The sequence below is a fragment of the Perca fluviatilis genome, chromosome 22 (genome assembly GCF_010015445.1).
Source record: "Perca fluviatilis chromosome 22, GENO_Pfluv_1.0, whole genome shotgun sequence".
In the NCBI taxonomy this organism is placed as follows: Eukaryota; Metazoa; Chordata; class Actinopteri; order Perciformes; family Percidae; genus Perca; species Perca fluviatilis.
The window spans coordinates 19938193-19955773 of record NC_053133.1 but is presented as its reverse complement, the minus strand read 5'-3'; the positions used below and the strand labels follow the sequence as shown (position 1 = coordinate 19955773).

Here is a 17581-nt window from a genome sequence, read left to right as displayed (position 1 = left end):
AGACGGTTTGTGGCTTTGTGGTGGATGTCTGCCATTTTGTCTGCAGCCACCATCGCTTCTAATTAATTGTAATGATTATTAATGATTTAAATATCAAACACAATACACACAAATATATACAATTTTATATAACAAAGGCATTTCGGTGCTCAGAACATATGCATGGTAATAGTGTCTCACAATAATTAGAGAATATGATATGGTAAACCAAAAGTCAGATTTTTAAGTCAAAGTTAGAGTATAATAAATCAAAATTATTAGATAGTAGTAAGTAGAGTCATCATTTTGATTTATATATTCTATATTGACTGTTGCAGTACTTTGCTTTATTTTTTCTCTTTGATAGGAAGATGGTAATAAACCCCATTCTGATTTATTTCTTTTCCTGGAGCAAATGAGCCAATTAAATGTTGTTCTTTTTTTTTTTTTACTCAAGTAACGTTACTGTATACAGGTTCCATGTATCTGTAAGGTTAGGTTAGTATTTTCATATTATGCATCTTCACACTTTTAGCAGCTGTAGTTAGTTTGCAGAAAAAATAATTTACAGACAAAACATATGATGTAGCTACTCGTTGCTGTAGATCAAGGCACCCACTATAATATTTTACATTAAAATACTCCTTAAAACAAAATTAACATTAGTTTAAGAATTAAAATTTAAAATATTTTCAGCATTTATTTTTCGAATATTTCTTTTCAAAATTCAAATACAAGACATTTATAATTAAACATGACTTGTATTATATTGATTTATATGAGAAAATTGACTTTAGGTTTTGGCTCATAATATTTCCGGTTCAGGGTCGAAGTTTTTCCGGGTTACGGTACAGATTTGTCAAATAGCCCCATAGCCCGTGCATGGCATGGTCGATTCAGTCAGGAATCAAGGGTGGACATTTTTATCAGTCTGTAACAGAAGTTAAACCGTCAGAGTAACGAGTAACTCCATCTTTTCTGACCGTTTGAACAGCTGTCTTCACTCTCGAAGAGCAGATTTTCACATTTGTCATAGCTCGGTTAGCGTACTAGTTAACGTTGCTCTTTGAAAATGGCGGATCTACCACCAGAGAAAAGCCTGGACGATTTCTTTGCCAAGCGGGATAAAAAGAAGAAGAAAGAAAAAGGTAAGGGCAAGGAGTCCACCACCGGGCCCACGTCGGCTGTGATAAAAAAGACCAAGAGGGAGAAGGAGAAATCGGCGAAAAACGACAATCAAGACGCACAGATTGAAAAGGTAACGTTAGCCAACGCCACTCAACTTGGCGTCTTTTCCAGATACCGGTGTCGTGTCAAATGTTGCATCCCCCGTCACAATGGGCTTCCTGCTCGCTGACGCCTATACAACGTTTCACCAGTTATTAACGAAAACCATGCGTGTAATATATATTTTTGACATGAAGGGAGAAAAGCTAGCATATGGTTTCCCCTGGCGCACATTCTAACGAGATACGAAATTTAGCACGACACGAGTTTTGCGTTATTTTTTTTTTTACAACCTTAGCTTCAGTTTTGTGTCAAAATACACTTAACATGTGAATGTTTGAGAGACGCTGATTAGTCAATATTGTGTTAAAGGCCTTGTGTGTGCGCATGGGGATGCTGTCATCCACCTTTTTAATCGTGGCTGTCCAACTAGGCCGAGCCGCCATTTGTCCCTAGTTAACACGGTGTTGACAGCCTTTTAGCTTTCAGATAACATGACAAGGATTGTGTGACAAAGCTAAGTTATCTATAAGGTTAAATAACTTGTCACACTGGTGGGTAACGTTGCGAGAGAGCCTCACTGTCTTAAGAATTACCAATGTTGCCAATGTCGTATTACTGTAGCTTGCTGTGAGTTAATGCATCCTTCTGCCTAGGAGGACGAGGAATGGAAAGAGTTTGAGCAGAAAGAAGTGGACTACAGCGGGCTCCGGCTCCAAGCTTTACAGATAAGGTGAGAATGAAATATGTATGTGGTTGTCATAACTCCTTGTGCAGAGTTTTCGTTTGCATTTCAGCCTTGGTTCCATCAAGTAGGGGGCCAGTAAGGACCATGCCCCCTATGACTGGTCCTCCATCTTCCAACAATTACATTTCCTTTTTTTTAACCAACTATACTACTGCCAGCAGCAAGGATGACAGCATTTGCAAGAGTTTAAAATACCCCCACAGTCAGACACATTGTTTTTATGTAGCTGCCATTGTGCATTGGTTGTAAAGCAAATGCAGGGTGTAATGATACAATTGGCCTGGCTCCAGATAAGATTTATTTCAGTGATGATGAAATGGCAATTAAGTCTAATTATCAAGCTATGAAGAGCCTACCTTATTATTTGAATTCAATCTAATACACAATACTTATACACACAGCAGACTATTCCATATCACTTTTTAGGCAAAACGTGTAAACGGTTTTCTTTTTCACCATCCTTAGTTTACATACAAGTTTCTGTCATAGGTTTAAGTGCAACATGCAAATGATATGTGCTCTTAAATGAAAAATGAAGCTACGTGTTTTACAAGCAGATCTCTGGCAAACTGAACTAGAGGGAGAAAAAAAAACATCCTAGCTAGCTCCTCATGGGTTCACCCCATCTCAACTGCCTTCTGGCTGTTTGCAGTGACGAGAAAGAGGAGGAGGACTACGAGAAGGAGGAGGTTGGTGAGGATGGAGAGATCATTCTGGTCAGCGGAGACAAAGTGTCTGGTCCCTGGAACAAGTCTGGTGCTGCTCCAGCTCCTGCTGCTGCACCTGTGGGTGAGTAAACCAACTTCAAAGCTTTTCTTTTCTTTTTTAAAGGGTCAGTGATTAACACCGTTGGGGGATGCTTATGAAGAATACCCCTATTGGGTTTTCCACCCTAGTCATTTTAGTTACACTGAGCTCATATTTATTTGACACTTTTGCTAATTATGGGATACTGTATGGTCATGCGAGCCTATGAGTGAGCTATTATTTCCAATGTTCCAATATTTTCCAAGCCATACACATGTTTTCAATTAGTTTGATCATAAAATAATCATGCACATAGCCTGAAGCAGTTGTAAACTTCTAAATATTACCCCCGCCAAGTAGGTTATGTTTTTGGCTCTGTTTTTCTGGTTGTTTGTCAGCAGGATTGCGGGAAAAACTACTAGCGGAAGGGTGTGGCATGGGCCAAGAAAGAAACCCATTACATTTATGAGCAGATGCGAATCACAGGGCAGATGCAACATTTTTTCACTTTTAAAATTGAGATGGGGCATTTGTGCTGCATTCATGTGGTGTCGGAATATTTGGAAATATGAGTTCATGGGAAATTCACACTGCGTTAACATTGTGAGATAGGGCATGAGGTCTGCCCTCTGAGTGCCCTTCTCGTTAATGTGTTTTGATCAAATACATTTTTTTTTATTTGCCCCTGGAAATCAGTTTTCTTCTTTCTAACTGGTGTGATTTTCTTTTTTTCATAATTACAGAGGATGTAGAAGAGCCTGAGTCAAAGCCTTCTGGTGTATATCGCCCTCCAGGGGCTCGCATGTCCACCACCAGACGAGCTCCCACCCAGGGGCCTCCTGAGATCTTCAATGATGCACAGTTCCCCTCTCTACTGGCCACCGCCAAGCATGTGGAGACACGCAAGTAAGTGGCGATAGTTTGTTTAACATGGGAGGTTGATGTCTTGTTGCAGTTTGACTGAAGCGATACGTGTCTATATTTTAGGGACCGAGAAATGGAGAAGACCTTTGAAGTTGTGAAACACAGGAACCGTGGTAGAGAGGAGAGCGGCGGCGCCTCTATGCAGCAGTTGCAGCTTGACAACCAGTATGCCATCCTGGGGGATAAGTAGAGCAGCTCCCCACCGCCCCCTGGCCCCTTCAGCACGGTCCTGCCAAGCCCCTCGAAGGAAGCGTAACTCCAGCTGTGTTGACTGCAGTCCTGAAAAAGCTCATCTTGCCACCATCTTAACACTGGTTACTAACACACACAAACACACACACACACACACACACACACACACACATAGCCTCATATACATACATACATACATACATACATACACACACATAAACAGCAATACCACTGCACCACATACAGTGACACTCCCTTTAAATAAATAGTAACACACTTTACATATATTGGTTGGCAAAACTGAAGGACTGCACCTTAAGGGGCTGTTGAAAGAGGGAAGAATTGAAAAGGAATTACACGCAAAATACACCCAAACGTACAACACTGCAGCAGCAACAATGGACGACGACATATTTGTCCTTTTGTGGATTGTACTCAGAGCAGCAGTTGTGTGGCGCAACGTTTCTCTGGACTTCATCTTGCTTTGATAAAGCCACAGAGGATAACTTTAGGCAAGATGATTTTACAAACTTCTGTGAAAATATCTATTTTTTTGCAAGATCGTTATAACCCAATCGCACATGGTAATTTGGGGTGTGTTTTTGAGTTGCGGTGGGGGGGCTTCAGGAGTGGGGATACTACCTCTGCAGCCTAGCTGGTGGTGACCATGTGGACTGAGCTTTTTTTTTTTTTCTCGCTGTGGTGGTGAACGGGGCAAACACCAGCCCCCCTCCCCCCCACATAGAACCCGGCCATCAGGCTCTTTAGTTTAGAAACTTGAAGCTTTGCTTTTTTTTTCTCCTTCATGACGATGACACTCTGCAAAGATCTATGGACAAGAAGTGATGGGTTGTGGTCCTCATTTAGAATTTCTATATTAAGTGGCCTTACTGATAGAGAAACTGCTTTGTCATCTGAAGAGAACTTGGCTTGTTGTCTCACGGGCTGCTGCCTGCCTCTGGTTCTCACCACTTTTTGACAAACACCCCCTCCCTCTCCCATATACAAACGAAGAAAATCCTTCTGTTCAAGAATGTAGTGTTGTAGTTTGCCTGATGATTACAACTACTAACTGTCTTTCATATCCACTGTTGGATTTTGCTGCCCCTACTTCATATTGGTCTTTTTAGACATCAGCAAAAGAGAAATTAAAGCTTGTTTCTAATCTAAAACCATTCTTTTAGTAACAAATGCTTTACTGTGGTTTGACACCAGATGGTCACAGATGTTACAGTATCAAGAAAAATGACAGGAAACCAAACTACTTTAAAAGCGTATTTGTTGAGGTAATTTGGTTCACAACTTTTATAATTTGTTGTAAAGTGGTGTAGTTTTAAGACTTTTCTTTTTTTTTTAAATCAAGGCTTTTCCTCATGAGTAAACGTGCTGTGTCAGCCCTTGTTGCAGTTGTGTAGAACCGGTAGCTTGTGCATAACTTAATTTCCAGAGAGTTACAGTGACTCCACGTCTGTGAAAACAAATGTCACCAAACCAACGGAGTACTGTCCACTTAACAAAACAGTGGTATGCCCAGTTGAAATCAAATGAGGTTTTACTACAAACATAGTTATGTTTTAGAAAGGTGAAGAACTGGATTTATGTTCTGTTTCAGTCCTTTCCATATAAGATGTCGGGGAGCGTTGATCTCTGCTGGAACACTTTGGGTGGACGTAGATAATATTTGTGATGAAAAGAGAAGAGCCTAACACAAAAAATAAAGTGATCCTTGTGACTGAAGTCTTGTCTGAATCTTTAAACATTGAAAATGGGGATTTACTGTATACAGTGTCTTTTTTTCCATAAAAGGTGTTGTCTAATTGTAAACTTGACACTTGTGTTAACCTGCTATGCCTCCCATAATCACTTATTTAGTGTCTCGATTTGACCAATCATGGGAAATTTATCAAAAGTTCCAGCGCTTTTTGAAAAATGACCTTATACCAAGGATATTAACAAATAAAAGAAATTTTCTCACACAACAGACTTGAACTTTTTATTTGAAGGAGGCAGCAACAGTAACAGAATACTTAAACGGTAAATTCTGTCTCTGATTTAAAACACGGAGCCATCTGCTCAGCCTCTCTGCTGTCTATCTTCATTTTTCCATCACCTGAAAAAAAGACAGGTACCAAGATTTAAAGTTGTACAGCTTAAAGTAATAAACGTTAATTGTGTTGAGTGCGGACTATTTTCTTACCTAGATCATTTTTTACGCAGCTGGTTCACGTGGAAAACCAGAGTCATTGTCAAGAGGGTTCCAGATACCTAGCGCTTGTGGTGTGGGCTTAAAGGAAAAAAAAACCATTTCAGGACCTTACAGTGATTCTTCCAAAATATATATTCTATATAATACATTTTATTTAAAGTGCCTTTCTTGACACCCAAGGTCACTACACAAACAAAAGGACATTAAAATTATAGTCTTCTCATAAAAAATTTAAATAAAAGGCAGTCTATAAGCTGTCTTGAGATATGTTTTAAGTCTGTTTTTAAAGTCAGTAATAGAGTCCCAGTGTCTGATGTAGTCTGGCAGTGAATTCCACAGCTTGGAGGCGTGTAGCTGAAAGCCCTCTCTCCCAGGGTGCTGAGGTTCACACTAGGGACATGCAGTAGTAGCCTCATGAGACCGTCCTGATCTCGTGAGCTCCAGTTTTCTACTCCTTATGACCTCATAAGGAGAAGATTCCAGATCGGCCCATCTGAGCTTTCATTTTCTCAAAGGCAGAGCAGGATACTCAGGGCTCGGTTTACACCTATTGCCATTTCTAGCCACTGGGGGACCATAGGCAGGCTGGGGGACTGCATATTAATGTTAAAAAACCTCATAAAGTGAAATTTTCATGCCATGGGACCTTTAAATCATTTTGAAGAGTGCCTTGGATTTTCCTTTTTTTCTACACTTAATTGAATTCCCGACCCCAAAGAGCACCTTGAAACATCTGACCGAACTTCCTGAGCACCCTGGACTTTATTGTCTTTCCAAGTGTTTTAAGTATATTTTAATATATATGAGTGAGGGCTCTTTGTTGTCTGATCAGGTCCCATTTTAATCTGCCATTATTCTTGCCGGCCACAAAGTGGTGCTGCAGCGTATAATACATCCATGGTATTAAAACCCACACAGAGCCTGTTCTGGTTAAATTGAGTTGAAGTTGTAATGGCGGGCTGCAATATTTATTTTTCCCACTATGGCCACGCCAAGACCCGCCCTTCAATAGCATTCACACACTACTATTGGCCAGGCGTCCATGCTTACATGTACAGGTCCTATCCCCTGACCAATCCCTAACCCCAACCAATCAAGCTGCTTTGTAGGGCGGGTTTTGCTGGCGGGCTAAGTATAAAGGATCTTTTACTAAACTCAATTTGAATAAAAACTTTTTTTTACCTTCTTAAAACCAGAGTCATTGTCAAGAGGGTTCCAGATACTGATCGGACGTCTTGTTGTCTTAAGGAAAAAAAGAGAACATTTCAGGACCTTACAGTGATTCTTCTGAAATATATCATCAATCTATATAATAACAATAATACTACATCTTATTTAAAGCGCTTTTCATGACACCCAAGGTCACTTCACAAAGGTCACTTTAAGACAGTGTTTAAGTATATTTTAATATATATGAGTAAGGGCTCTTTGTTTTCTGATCAGGTCCCATTTTAATTATTATTATTATTATTATTATTATTATTATTATTATTATTATTATTAATAATATATTATTTTTCTTGCCGGCCACAAGGTGGTGCTGCAGCGTATAATACATCCATAGTATTAAAGCGCACTCTGTGTGCCTGTTCTCTTAATACATCCATGGCCTGTTCCGGTTAAACCGAGTTTAAGTTGTAATGGCGGGCTAAGTATAAACCTGGTATAAACCGAGTATAAAGGATCTTTGACTAAACTCAATTTGTTGGAAATTGGCAAGACTTTTATAGTGAAAAATCAAGTGAAAACTTGGGACAACTACTAATAACACCGAGCAGACGGTGAAAGCACCGATTTAAGAACAAGTAGATGGATAAGATTAACGAGGTGGTGGAAGTAAGTTTGCCATCAATTCTGGAGCTGATATTGATACTAGCTAACGTTAGCCCTGGAAGTGACAACAGCCCCAAGTCACCTGTTCAAATGGTAACTGCCACTAACTGGTGCAACCTTATGCTTGGTAGCTTGGGGTATGTTGCTGTAAAATAAATGAGTGTCCCTTTGTTTCAGCTCCACAACAACATTTCCTACACATTACATGTTTAAAGGTCCTATGACATGCTGCTCTTTGGATGCTTTTATATAGACCTTAGTGGTCCCCTAATACTGTATCTGAAGTCTCTTTCCCGAAATTCAGCCTTGGTGCAGAATTACAGCCACTAGAGCCAGTCCCACAATGAGCTTTCCTTAGGATGTGCCATTTCTGTGTCTGTAGCTATTGAGGAGGAGAGAAGGCGGGGCAAGGTGGAGAGTGGGGGTGTGGCCTTGACCAACTGCCACTTTTCTCGTTTGAAAGCCATGATGTCTCTCTCCCATGGGTTGGCCAAATTCTCTGGGCGGGCAAAGCAGAGAAAGGTTGAGGTAACCTTGCTCGTTATGACCTCATAACAAGCAAGATTCCAGAACAGCTCATCTGAGCTTTCATTTTCTCAAAGGCAGAGTAGGATACTCAGGGCTCGGTTTACACCTATCACCATTTCAAGCCAATTGGGGACCATAGGCAGGCTGGGGGAACTCATATTAATGTTAAAAAACCTCATAAAGTGAAATTTTCATGCCATGGGACCTTTAAGGTTAACGTTACAGTTTGTTTGCAAAGGACAGGGACATTGGACATCAAATAAAACATCACGTTCAGTGATTTTCAAATGTAAACATAACAATGCAGCAGTGATTACATAAAACAATTAGGTATTAATTTGCCTGTAATAAAAAAGTGTTGCTTCTGCCTTTACTCCCATACATTTAAGGCCTTCAAAGTAACATTCAAGTAACATTTAAGGTATAACATTTAGGTTAATGAAAACTACAGAACATAATTACTTAGTATTTTAATGAATTAAAGTTAAAATCATAATAAACACTAATTATGGTGAGCACTTCTGAATAGTTTCTTACTTGGATCCGTTTTGCTGGTGTGGGCTGAAAAAAGAAGAAGAAAACATTTACGGAAACTTACAGTAATACTATATAATAATCGTTCCAAAATATATGACCATTCTATATGAGAACACTTTGGTGCGAAGTCACAAAAGGATTGTGTGGCTTTTCTGCTGCTAAACCTCAACAAAATAAGACAAAAAAATGCATCCTTTTGTGTTTAAAGGTAAATACACCAACCTAAGTCATTTATATTTTGCCTTTTATTATGAAAAAAATGATGCCAATACTTTTATCCAAACCTTTATGTTTTGCTGCAGTGGTGCTAAGTGCCTATAATTTCTCACCAGTTATATTTTGGAGCAAGCACTTTATTAACAATGAATTATGCTATTTTAATTGCCTGGCCATTTAGTCTGTGCTGTAACTCCTACTAGTCAGCCAAACACTGATTACAGTAAGTCCCCTCAGTGATCTCTTGGACCGGGCTTGTCTTGAAAATGAATAAAATCACCTTCCTCCTGCTGCCCCGTTTTTACCTATTAGGTGATCCATCCTTGTTAAGCGGCACCATTCCTCCTTTAGGCCACTTACATGTAAATATACAGTACTTGAATTAAAAAATATACAATATTCACTGATTTTTTTTTTTGGGGGGGGGGGGGTTAACAACAACAAACAAAATTGTCAAGTTTAAATCTGAAGGCTGGTTCTGCGACCTATTTTTAACACTTAGTCAAGCAATAGTCCTACAACGTTAAAATACAGCACACTAAATAGGCTAACAGCTGAAAGACTAATATAGATCTTTTAGCTCTAGGTAACACAAATCAAGTTGAGAGAAACTTAATTTGTGGCAAAGTACGTAGCAAAGTGCAGTACTTTTTTCTTTTCTTTTTTAGCATATCAGAACCAGAGTAAAACATATAACAAACAAAACCTAAAGCACAATAGTAGTGTTGATCATTTTCAGTAAATCTGGTAAAATTCACCAATCTCAAAGAGGGCCTGAGATATCCAATAAATAATATTTTAAAAGAATCAGAATTTTTGCTGCCTCTGCTGTTGCTAGGAAGATGTTGTGCTTTCAGCTGTGTGATTGGTGGTCAGTCAGAAGCAGAGTATAAGGGAGTGCCGTGCTAGCAGCTAAGCGAGCATTATAACGTGTAAGTGACGCACGTTCGTCACGGAAGTAAAAGCTGGACTACAACGGAGCTGTTTGGAGAAGTTTGTGAACAGTGTTTTCTGTTGGAGATGGTAAGTCCGTTTGGGGTGAACTTTGGGCTTTTTCACTTTGTAAACCTGTAACGTGCACAAAAAAGATATATAACACAATAAAGGTAAGGGAAAAAGCCAAAAAGCATAATATGAGCACTTTAAGGTTTATTAGGGAAAACTTGTAGGCTAGCATGAAAATTACCATCAATCTGTTTCTGCATAATGACCGTTTCCCAAATAAACCGTAACATACATAGCCTACATATATATTTAATTGGCCGCTGTGCTAATCTAATATTATTTATTAAAAATGTTGCTTGTTTGTGGTGGTGTGATCGCTGTTTACTGTCCATGGTTCTGTGCATACCCGTCGCTATGGGCGGGCCATAGGGGGCCGGGCCCGCCCCCAAAAATGCTTGTGCCCCCCCACTTGAGGCACAGATCTCTTAAAAAAATTACTTTAATTTTATATTATCATAGTTGCTAATTTTGTGTTGCATTAATGTTGCATTCTTCATCATTAAAACATTATAAATATAAATAAACAATGGTGTGATTTTTGTTTGATTGATGGGAATCTACACTGCAACAGCCTATCACGGCCTTACTAAAAAGAAAGTTAGGCTACGACGTGACGTAGCCTACATCAGTGTAGCTGCTCAACAGTTACCGCACATTTTTGAAAGCTGGATGAGTTTTCACCGGCTTACTCGCTTCAGTTCTTCATGGTAAGTGGTTGAAAAGCCTACCAACATTCTCCTCTGCCAAATTGGATACAACACCGACGCCTCCTGATGTTGTCGTTGGAGAAGGAGCCCCTGGACGACAGTCTGAGCCTGATGCTAGTAGCTCCGTGGAGCCCGACCCTGGGCCTGGCAGGACCTGCAGGTCAAGTGCAACTGCGACTGGGGCAGCATTTGGGCCACAACTAACTGTTGAATCAGGGGGTGTGATGGACAAACCCAAACAGGTTGTGTTGAGGAAATATCCAGTCAAAATGTTTGGTTAAAAAAAAACGTAGCTGTAGCTGGCATTTGAACAGAGACTGGCTTGCGTAGGCTACTCGGTGGAAAAGGACTCCGCATTTTGTTATGCCTGCAGGAAATTCACATCTGTATCATCGGACGCGACCTTCTTCATTAAGGGGTTTACAGACAAGGGCTTAAATAAGCATGCAGCTTCAACTGACCGGAGGGACTGAAGAGAGGACATGCTGCCTCCACTCAAAGTACCGGTAGGTTCAAAGTGTGTGTGTGTGTGTGTGTGTGTGTGTGTGTGTGTGTGTGTGTGTGTGTGTGTGTGTGTGTGTGTGTGTGTGTGTGTGTGTGTGTGTGTGTGTGTGTGTGTGTGTGTGTGTGTGTCTCATGGCACATGCATAGCAATGCATATCCTTCTGTTGACTGCTTTAAAATGCAATGTTTGAGAGATGCTTCTGGTGTTACATCTAATATGTTGTATAGTCAAGTGTTTTATGGATATTCATAACATTGCTTCTATGTAATGTGTTGTAGGCTATATAGGCTACCTGGTCATATTGCTGTTGGTTATGTTTAACGTGATGATTACGTGCGAATAGTATAACAAGAGTATATGATTATTATACATATACGTACTGTACGCCAATAATAATTGTGCCCCCCCATGTATTTCATGTGCCCCCCTTAAGACTGAAGTCTAGCGACGGGTCTGGTTCTGTGTCTGTTGCTGATGGTAACTTATCTGTGTGCGGGCTGTCATGATGTGAAGACACATGAAATGTAGTTTATTTTGTGTGGCAGGAGGGGGTCGCTGTCATGTGTTTTTCACCCCAGCCGGTTGTCACCATATTCTGCTCAAGTGTGCACACACACAGCCTGTGTGATGAGGCGATTATTTGTAAGGAGGATTTGCATTTCGCTTTAGAAAATCATCTGTTTTTTTTTATTTTGGTGATAAAACTCACTCTCCCCGCGCTGTTTGCTTGTTGCATTGTTAAGGCTGGACTAGCGTCTTCATTTTTGTCTCAAAGCTGGAATTGTCATACATAATGTACTATAAGAGAGGACACAATAAGCTAGGCTGGTAGATTTGTTTGTTTGTTTTCCCGACAAGGGAAGGGGGGTCAGAGGGGGCCAATGTTTAAAAGGCACGGTTCGCTACTGCGTCAGTCCAAAAGTGATAGTTGTGAATGACGCAACGTATTAATATTTACAAGTGGGTATAAGTACACAGTATTTTCCAGACATTTTGACTAAATTCAATAGTTTTCTATGTAGTAGGCCAGTTGGACTTTTGCCAACTAAAGATTTCCTATACCTTGTGTCGCTGCTTATTTAAAGGATAAGGCTGGTGTAACTCTAGATTTTTTGAAAAGGTTTTATACTGACCTTAAGATAACCAAATTGGAAAATGAAAGGACATTTTTAATAGTTTTGATAACATTTTTAATTAAAAAGAAGCAGTAGCAGAGTGACAATATGCCTGGTAATTTTGTCATTCTGATGTCAGTACTTTTCCATCAGGGGTTGTATCTAATGAGTTGAGCCCTCTGCTATGTTGGGTTTTATTTTTGGGGTTTTTCCCTGGAAAAGATAAGAAACCACATGTAAGCTAAAAACTAATTTGATTATGTATTGTTAATCACCACACCCCTTTTAAAACACACAGACATATATATACACACACACACACACACACACACACACACACACACACACACACACACACACACTAGTGTATCAGTGTTATTGAGATTAGTAATTGCATTTTTCATATTATATTTTATTTGACATTCAACATCAAATGAAAAAGTCAGAATTATTTAAGGATGCTAGTTAAGTATTTTGTTGTCCTTGAGTTCTGACCAGTTTCTTACCTGGGTGTCCTTTCCATCAGGAGGTGGTGGAAACCCATCGGTATTGTCAACTACTTCCCGAGTACCATTTAACTGAAGGGGAAAATAATCAGCAACACTTTACCATGACGTAAGTACACACACACACACACACACACACATACATACATACATACATACATACACACATATATATATATACAGTACAGGCCAAAAGTTTGGACACACCTTCTCATTCAATGCGTTTCCTTTATTTTCATGACTACTACATTGTAGATTCTCACTGAAGGCATCAAAACTATGAATGAACACATATGGAATTATGTACTTAACAAAAAAGTGTGAAATAACTGAAAACATGTCTTATATTTTAGATTCCTCAAAGTAGCCACCCTTTGCTCTGATTACTGCTTTGCACACTCTTGGCATTCTCTTGATGAGCTTCAAGAGGTAGTCACCTGAAATGGTTTTCCAACTGTCTTGAAGGAGTTCCCAGAGATGCTTAGCACTTGTTGGCCCTTTTGCCTTCACTCTGCGGTCCAGCTCAACCAAAGATCTCAAAAAAGGACTCATCAGACCAAAGCACAGATTTCCACTGGTCTAATGTCCATTCCTTGTGTTTCTTGGCCCAAACAAATCTCTTCTGCTTGTTGCCTCTCCTTAGCAGTGGTTTCCTAGCAGCTACTTGACCATGAAGGCCTGATTCGCGCAGTCTCCTCTTAACAGTTGTTCTAGAGATGTGTCTGCTGCTAGAACTGTGTGGCATTCATCTGGTCTCTAATCTGAGCTGCTGTTAACTTGCGATTTCTGAGGCTAGTGACTCGGATGAACTTATCCTCAGCAGCAGAGGTGACTCTTGGTCTTCCTTTCCTGGGGCGGTCCTCATGTGAGCCAGTTTCGTTGTAGCGCTTGATGGTTTTTGCGACTGCACCTCTACCTCATAAAGCTCATTGAGAGAACGCCAAGGGTTTGCAGCGCTCTCAAAAAAGCAAAGGGTGACTGCTTTGAGGAATCTAAAATATAAGACATGTTTTCAGTTATTTCACAATTTTTTGTTAAGTACATAATTCCATATGTGTTCATTCATAGTTTTGATGCCTTCAGTGAGAATCTACAATGTAAATAGTCATGAAAATAAAGAAAACTCATTGAATGAGAAGGTGTGTCCAAACTTTTGGCCTGTACTATATATATATATATATATATATATATATATATATATATATATATATATATATATATATATATATATATATATATATATATATTAGTCTCTGATTTTGTCTCCAAGTCATCTTAGGCTGTTACACTTTTTCTCCCACCTTCCCAAAAAACAGTTAGAGGTTTAATCATTATTTTACTTTATGAAAGTCTACATACCTGTACTATGTATACATCCTTTAGTACCTGAAATAGAAAGGCATTGCACTTCATACGAAAGTTTATACATGTTTACTTTAATTAAAATAAATAACAGTCGGCCTTTGCTTGTTCCTCTGAGGTCTGTAGAAAGTCCTATAGTCAGGATCCATCTCTCGGACAGTGAATGAAGGCTAATGTATGCTCCCTTTGGGCTTTACAACATTGCAAATTAAAGCCAAGTAGATAGAACCAGAATACATTATTTTGTTTGGAAATGACAAATTTGGAAATAGTTTTAATCTGACAGATCGGGAATCAATTGCAGATGAAGACACAAAAAAACAGAGAACTTAAACAGCTATAGCTATTCATTTTAGTTTACATTTGCAACAAATAAACAATAAATGAACCTGTTACACAGAAATCGAACAATACATGTAATGTAAAAATAAAATGTATTTCAACCCTTGGTGTAATTTAGAATTATTAATTGAAGTCAGGCAAAGTAAAATTTGTGTAATATTCAAATCGTTGCAAAGAGAGTGAAGAACTTTGCCTAACAGGTTGGATAAACAATTAGGTATTTTGTAGTAAAAGGAAATGTTTGGATAATGTGAAATTTATTAAAAATCAAGTTATCAGTGGCAATCTTCAGGCACAGGCCCCAAGGTTCAGTCAGTGCCAAACTCAATACTCTTCTTTGAAACCAATAGATATTATAGAAAACACTCGTCCCTATACAGGAAGGCAGAGAAGAAAGCTGAAAAAAACCTGCCATTGATCTCCAAAGCAGGCAACCCCATTACCAAAAACATTTGACACTCCATACTTTGATTTGCAAAAACCTCTTGGACAATGTTAAAATCATGTTCTCCCTCAAAGTCTACCCACCATTGATGAGTTGGTTGTTGTGTTAGTCCCATTCTCATTTTCCATCGGAATTGTACTCCCTCGTGGCAGCTGTAAATGTTATGTTAGAATGATTTAGTGCAAGGACATGATAGTGTTTGCTTAGTATCCATTCAGACAGTTTGTTTGCAAAGGACATGGACATTGGATATCAAATAAAACATCAAGTTCAGTGATTTTCAAATGTAAACATAACAATGCAGCAGTGATTACGTAAAACAATTAGCTATTCATTTGCGTGTAGTAAAAAAAAGTGTTGCTTCTGCTTTTACTCCCATACATTTAAGGCCTTCAAAGTAACATTCAAGTAACATTTAAGGTATAACATTTAGGTTAATGAAAACTACAGAACATAATTACTTATTAGTATTTTTAATGAATTAAAGTTAAAATCATAATAAATACTAATTATGGTGAGCACTTCTGAATAGTTTCTTATTTGGATCAGTTTAGGTGGTATGGGCTGGAAAAAAGAAGAAGAAAACATTTACGGAACTTACATTAATACTGTATAATAATTGTTTCAAAATATATGACCATTCTATATGAGAACCCTTTGGTGTGAATTCACAAAAGGATTGTGTGGCTTTTCTGCTGCTAAACCTCAACAAAATAAGACAAAAAATGCATCCTTTTGAGTTTTGTTTATTCTGTTTTCACCTACCATGGTTAGCGGCACCATGCTTCCTTTAGGCCACTGCAATTAAAAGAAATAGCACTTAAAAAACATCAAACCCAAACACCAAAGATACAACATTGGGTATTTGTATAATATCCCTTTGCCCTTTTGTTTGTTCTGTTTCTACAAGGTCATTGACATAGAAGCAAAATAATCAAACCTGTTTCATAGAGTCAGCAGCAGTATGATTAATGCCCCAGTTTATTCACTGATTCTTGGGGGGTGGCTTCATCTAGGTTCCTCATTGAAGTAAAAGTTCTTAAGTTTAAATCTCATGTATGGTTCTGTGACCTATTTTTAAAACTGTTAGTTAAGAAATAGTACTACAATGTTGTTGGTTGCTTGTGCCCTGGAGGTGAAATGGTTGCCCCACAGACACAAGGTTGGGGGATCAATACCAGGCTCCCCAGCCACGTGTCAAAGTGTCCCTGAGCAAGACACTGAACCCCAAATTGCTCCCCGGATGCTGTATGTATAGCTGTCTTCTGCTCCTAATGGGTTAAATGCATCAATAGAATTTCACTACATTGTACTGTGTGTATGTGACAATTAAGAATAAAGTTTGATCCTTTAATATACAGTACACTAAATAACATCTGAAAGACTAAAGTAGACTGACTCCTCTTAGCTCTAGGCAACACAAAACAAGTTGAGAGAAACTCAAGTCATTGCAAAGTAACAAAGCGCAGTACTTTTATAGCAGGTTAGAGCCAGAGTAAAACACAAACCATACTGTATAACACACAAAACCCAAAGTGCAGTAGTAGTGTTCATTATTTTTAACCAATTTAAATTGTTTCCTTCCACCAATTTTAACACATTAACATCTTACCGAGGCTGTGAGAATGAATCCCACCAAACACAGAAGCGTAATTCCTCTCATGTCGATCACAAATTAGCCTCCTATCTGCTCATACATCTGCTTTATAGTGTCCATGCCAGTAGGTGGAGTCTATTACACATCTGTACTGCATAAAAGTGTTCTTGTTTAATTTCAAAGTCCAACGGGGTAGCTTTGTTAGCAAATGTTAAATTGCTTACTCACACAAAACTGGTTTGATTTTCAGGTGTCTGGGTAGCTCACTTGGTAGAGCAGGCAGCCATATATAGAGGTTTACTCCTTGACGCAGTGGCTGTGGGTTTGACTCCGACCTGTGGCCCTTTGCTGCATGTCATTCCCCCTCTCTCTTCCCTTTCAATTCTTCATCTGTCCTATGAAAATAAAGGCCTACAATGCCCCAAAAATAATCTTTAAAAACATGTCTTGCCACCGGAAGTAAAAGGCATTACACTGAAAATACTAAAAAATATTTAACTCTATTTCATATCCAAAAGTTTATGTGTATTAGTACACAGTGTCGTTCCAGACATTTTGATTACATTTAATAGTTTTAAATTAAGGGGCCAGTAGATTAAATTGTTGGACTTTTGTCAACTAAAGACTTCTATATTTTTATGTGTCATGAATTATGGGTTTGTCTGTCTCTCAATACTTTCTGACTACCACATCTTTCTGCACTCTGCCCCAAGCCCATTTTTTTTTTTTCTACTGAAAATGCACATCTTTAAAAAAGACTCACACAAGACTGAGTATTTTCCTAAAACAAACAGCTGGGCATTGTGCTTTTTTTGTGTGCAAACTTCATGACCAAACAGAAGTAAATACTTTGTTGGGGG

General features: G+C 38.9%; 1 protein-coding gene across 2 annotated transcripts; it reads left to right on the top strand.

Annotated features, from left to right (window-relative positions):
• The first annotated feature begins 812 nt into the window (after positions 1-812).
• On the top strand, positions 813-5793 carry cdv3 (carnitine deficiency-associated gene expressed in ventricle 3). Of its 2 annotated transcripts, none has more exons than XM_039789853.1 (5): positions 813-1237; positions 1863-1939; positions 2607-2743; positions 3445-3607; positions 3689-5793. In XM_039789853.1, exons 1-5 carry the CDS (start codon positions 1052-1054, stop codon positions 3813-3815), a joined length of 690 nt encoding a protein of 229 aa, XP_039645787.1. In that variant the 5' UTR covers positions 813-1051; the 3' UTR covers positions 3816-5793. The 2 variants fall into 2 exon arrangements, with proteins under 2 accessions (XP_039645787.1, XP_039645788.1); XM_039789854.1 differs by having other exon boundaries at positions 814-1237; positions 1866-1939.
• The last annotated feature ends 11788 nt before the right edge of the window (positions 5794-17581 follow it).

Coding starts and splice junctions, on each gene's coding strand:
- cdv3 (XM_039789853.1), top strand. CDS start 1,052: ATGGCGGATCTACCACCAGAGAAAAGCCTGGACGATTTCTTTGCCAAG. Junction 1,940..2,606: donor CTCCAAGCTTTACAGATAAG/GTGAGAATGAAA, acceptor GGCTGTTTGCAG/TGACGAGAAAGAGGAGGAGG. Junction 3,608..3,688: donor AAGCATGTGGAGACACGCAA/GTAAGTGGCGAT, acceptor TCTATATTTTAG/GGACCGAGAAATGGAGAAGA.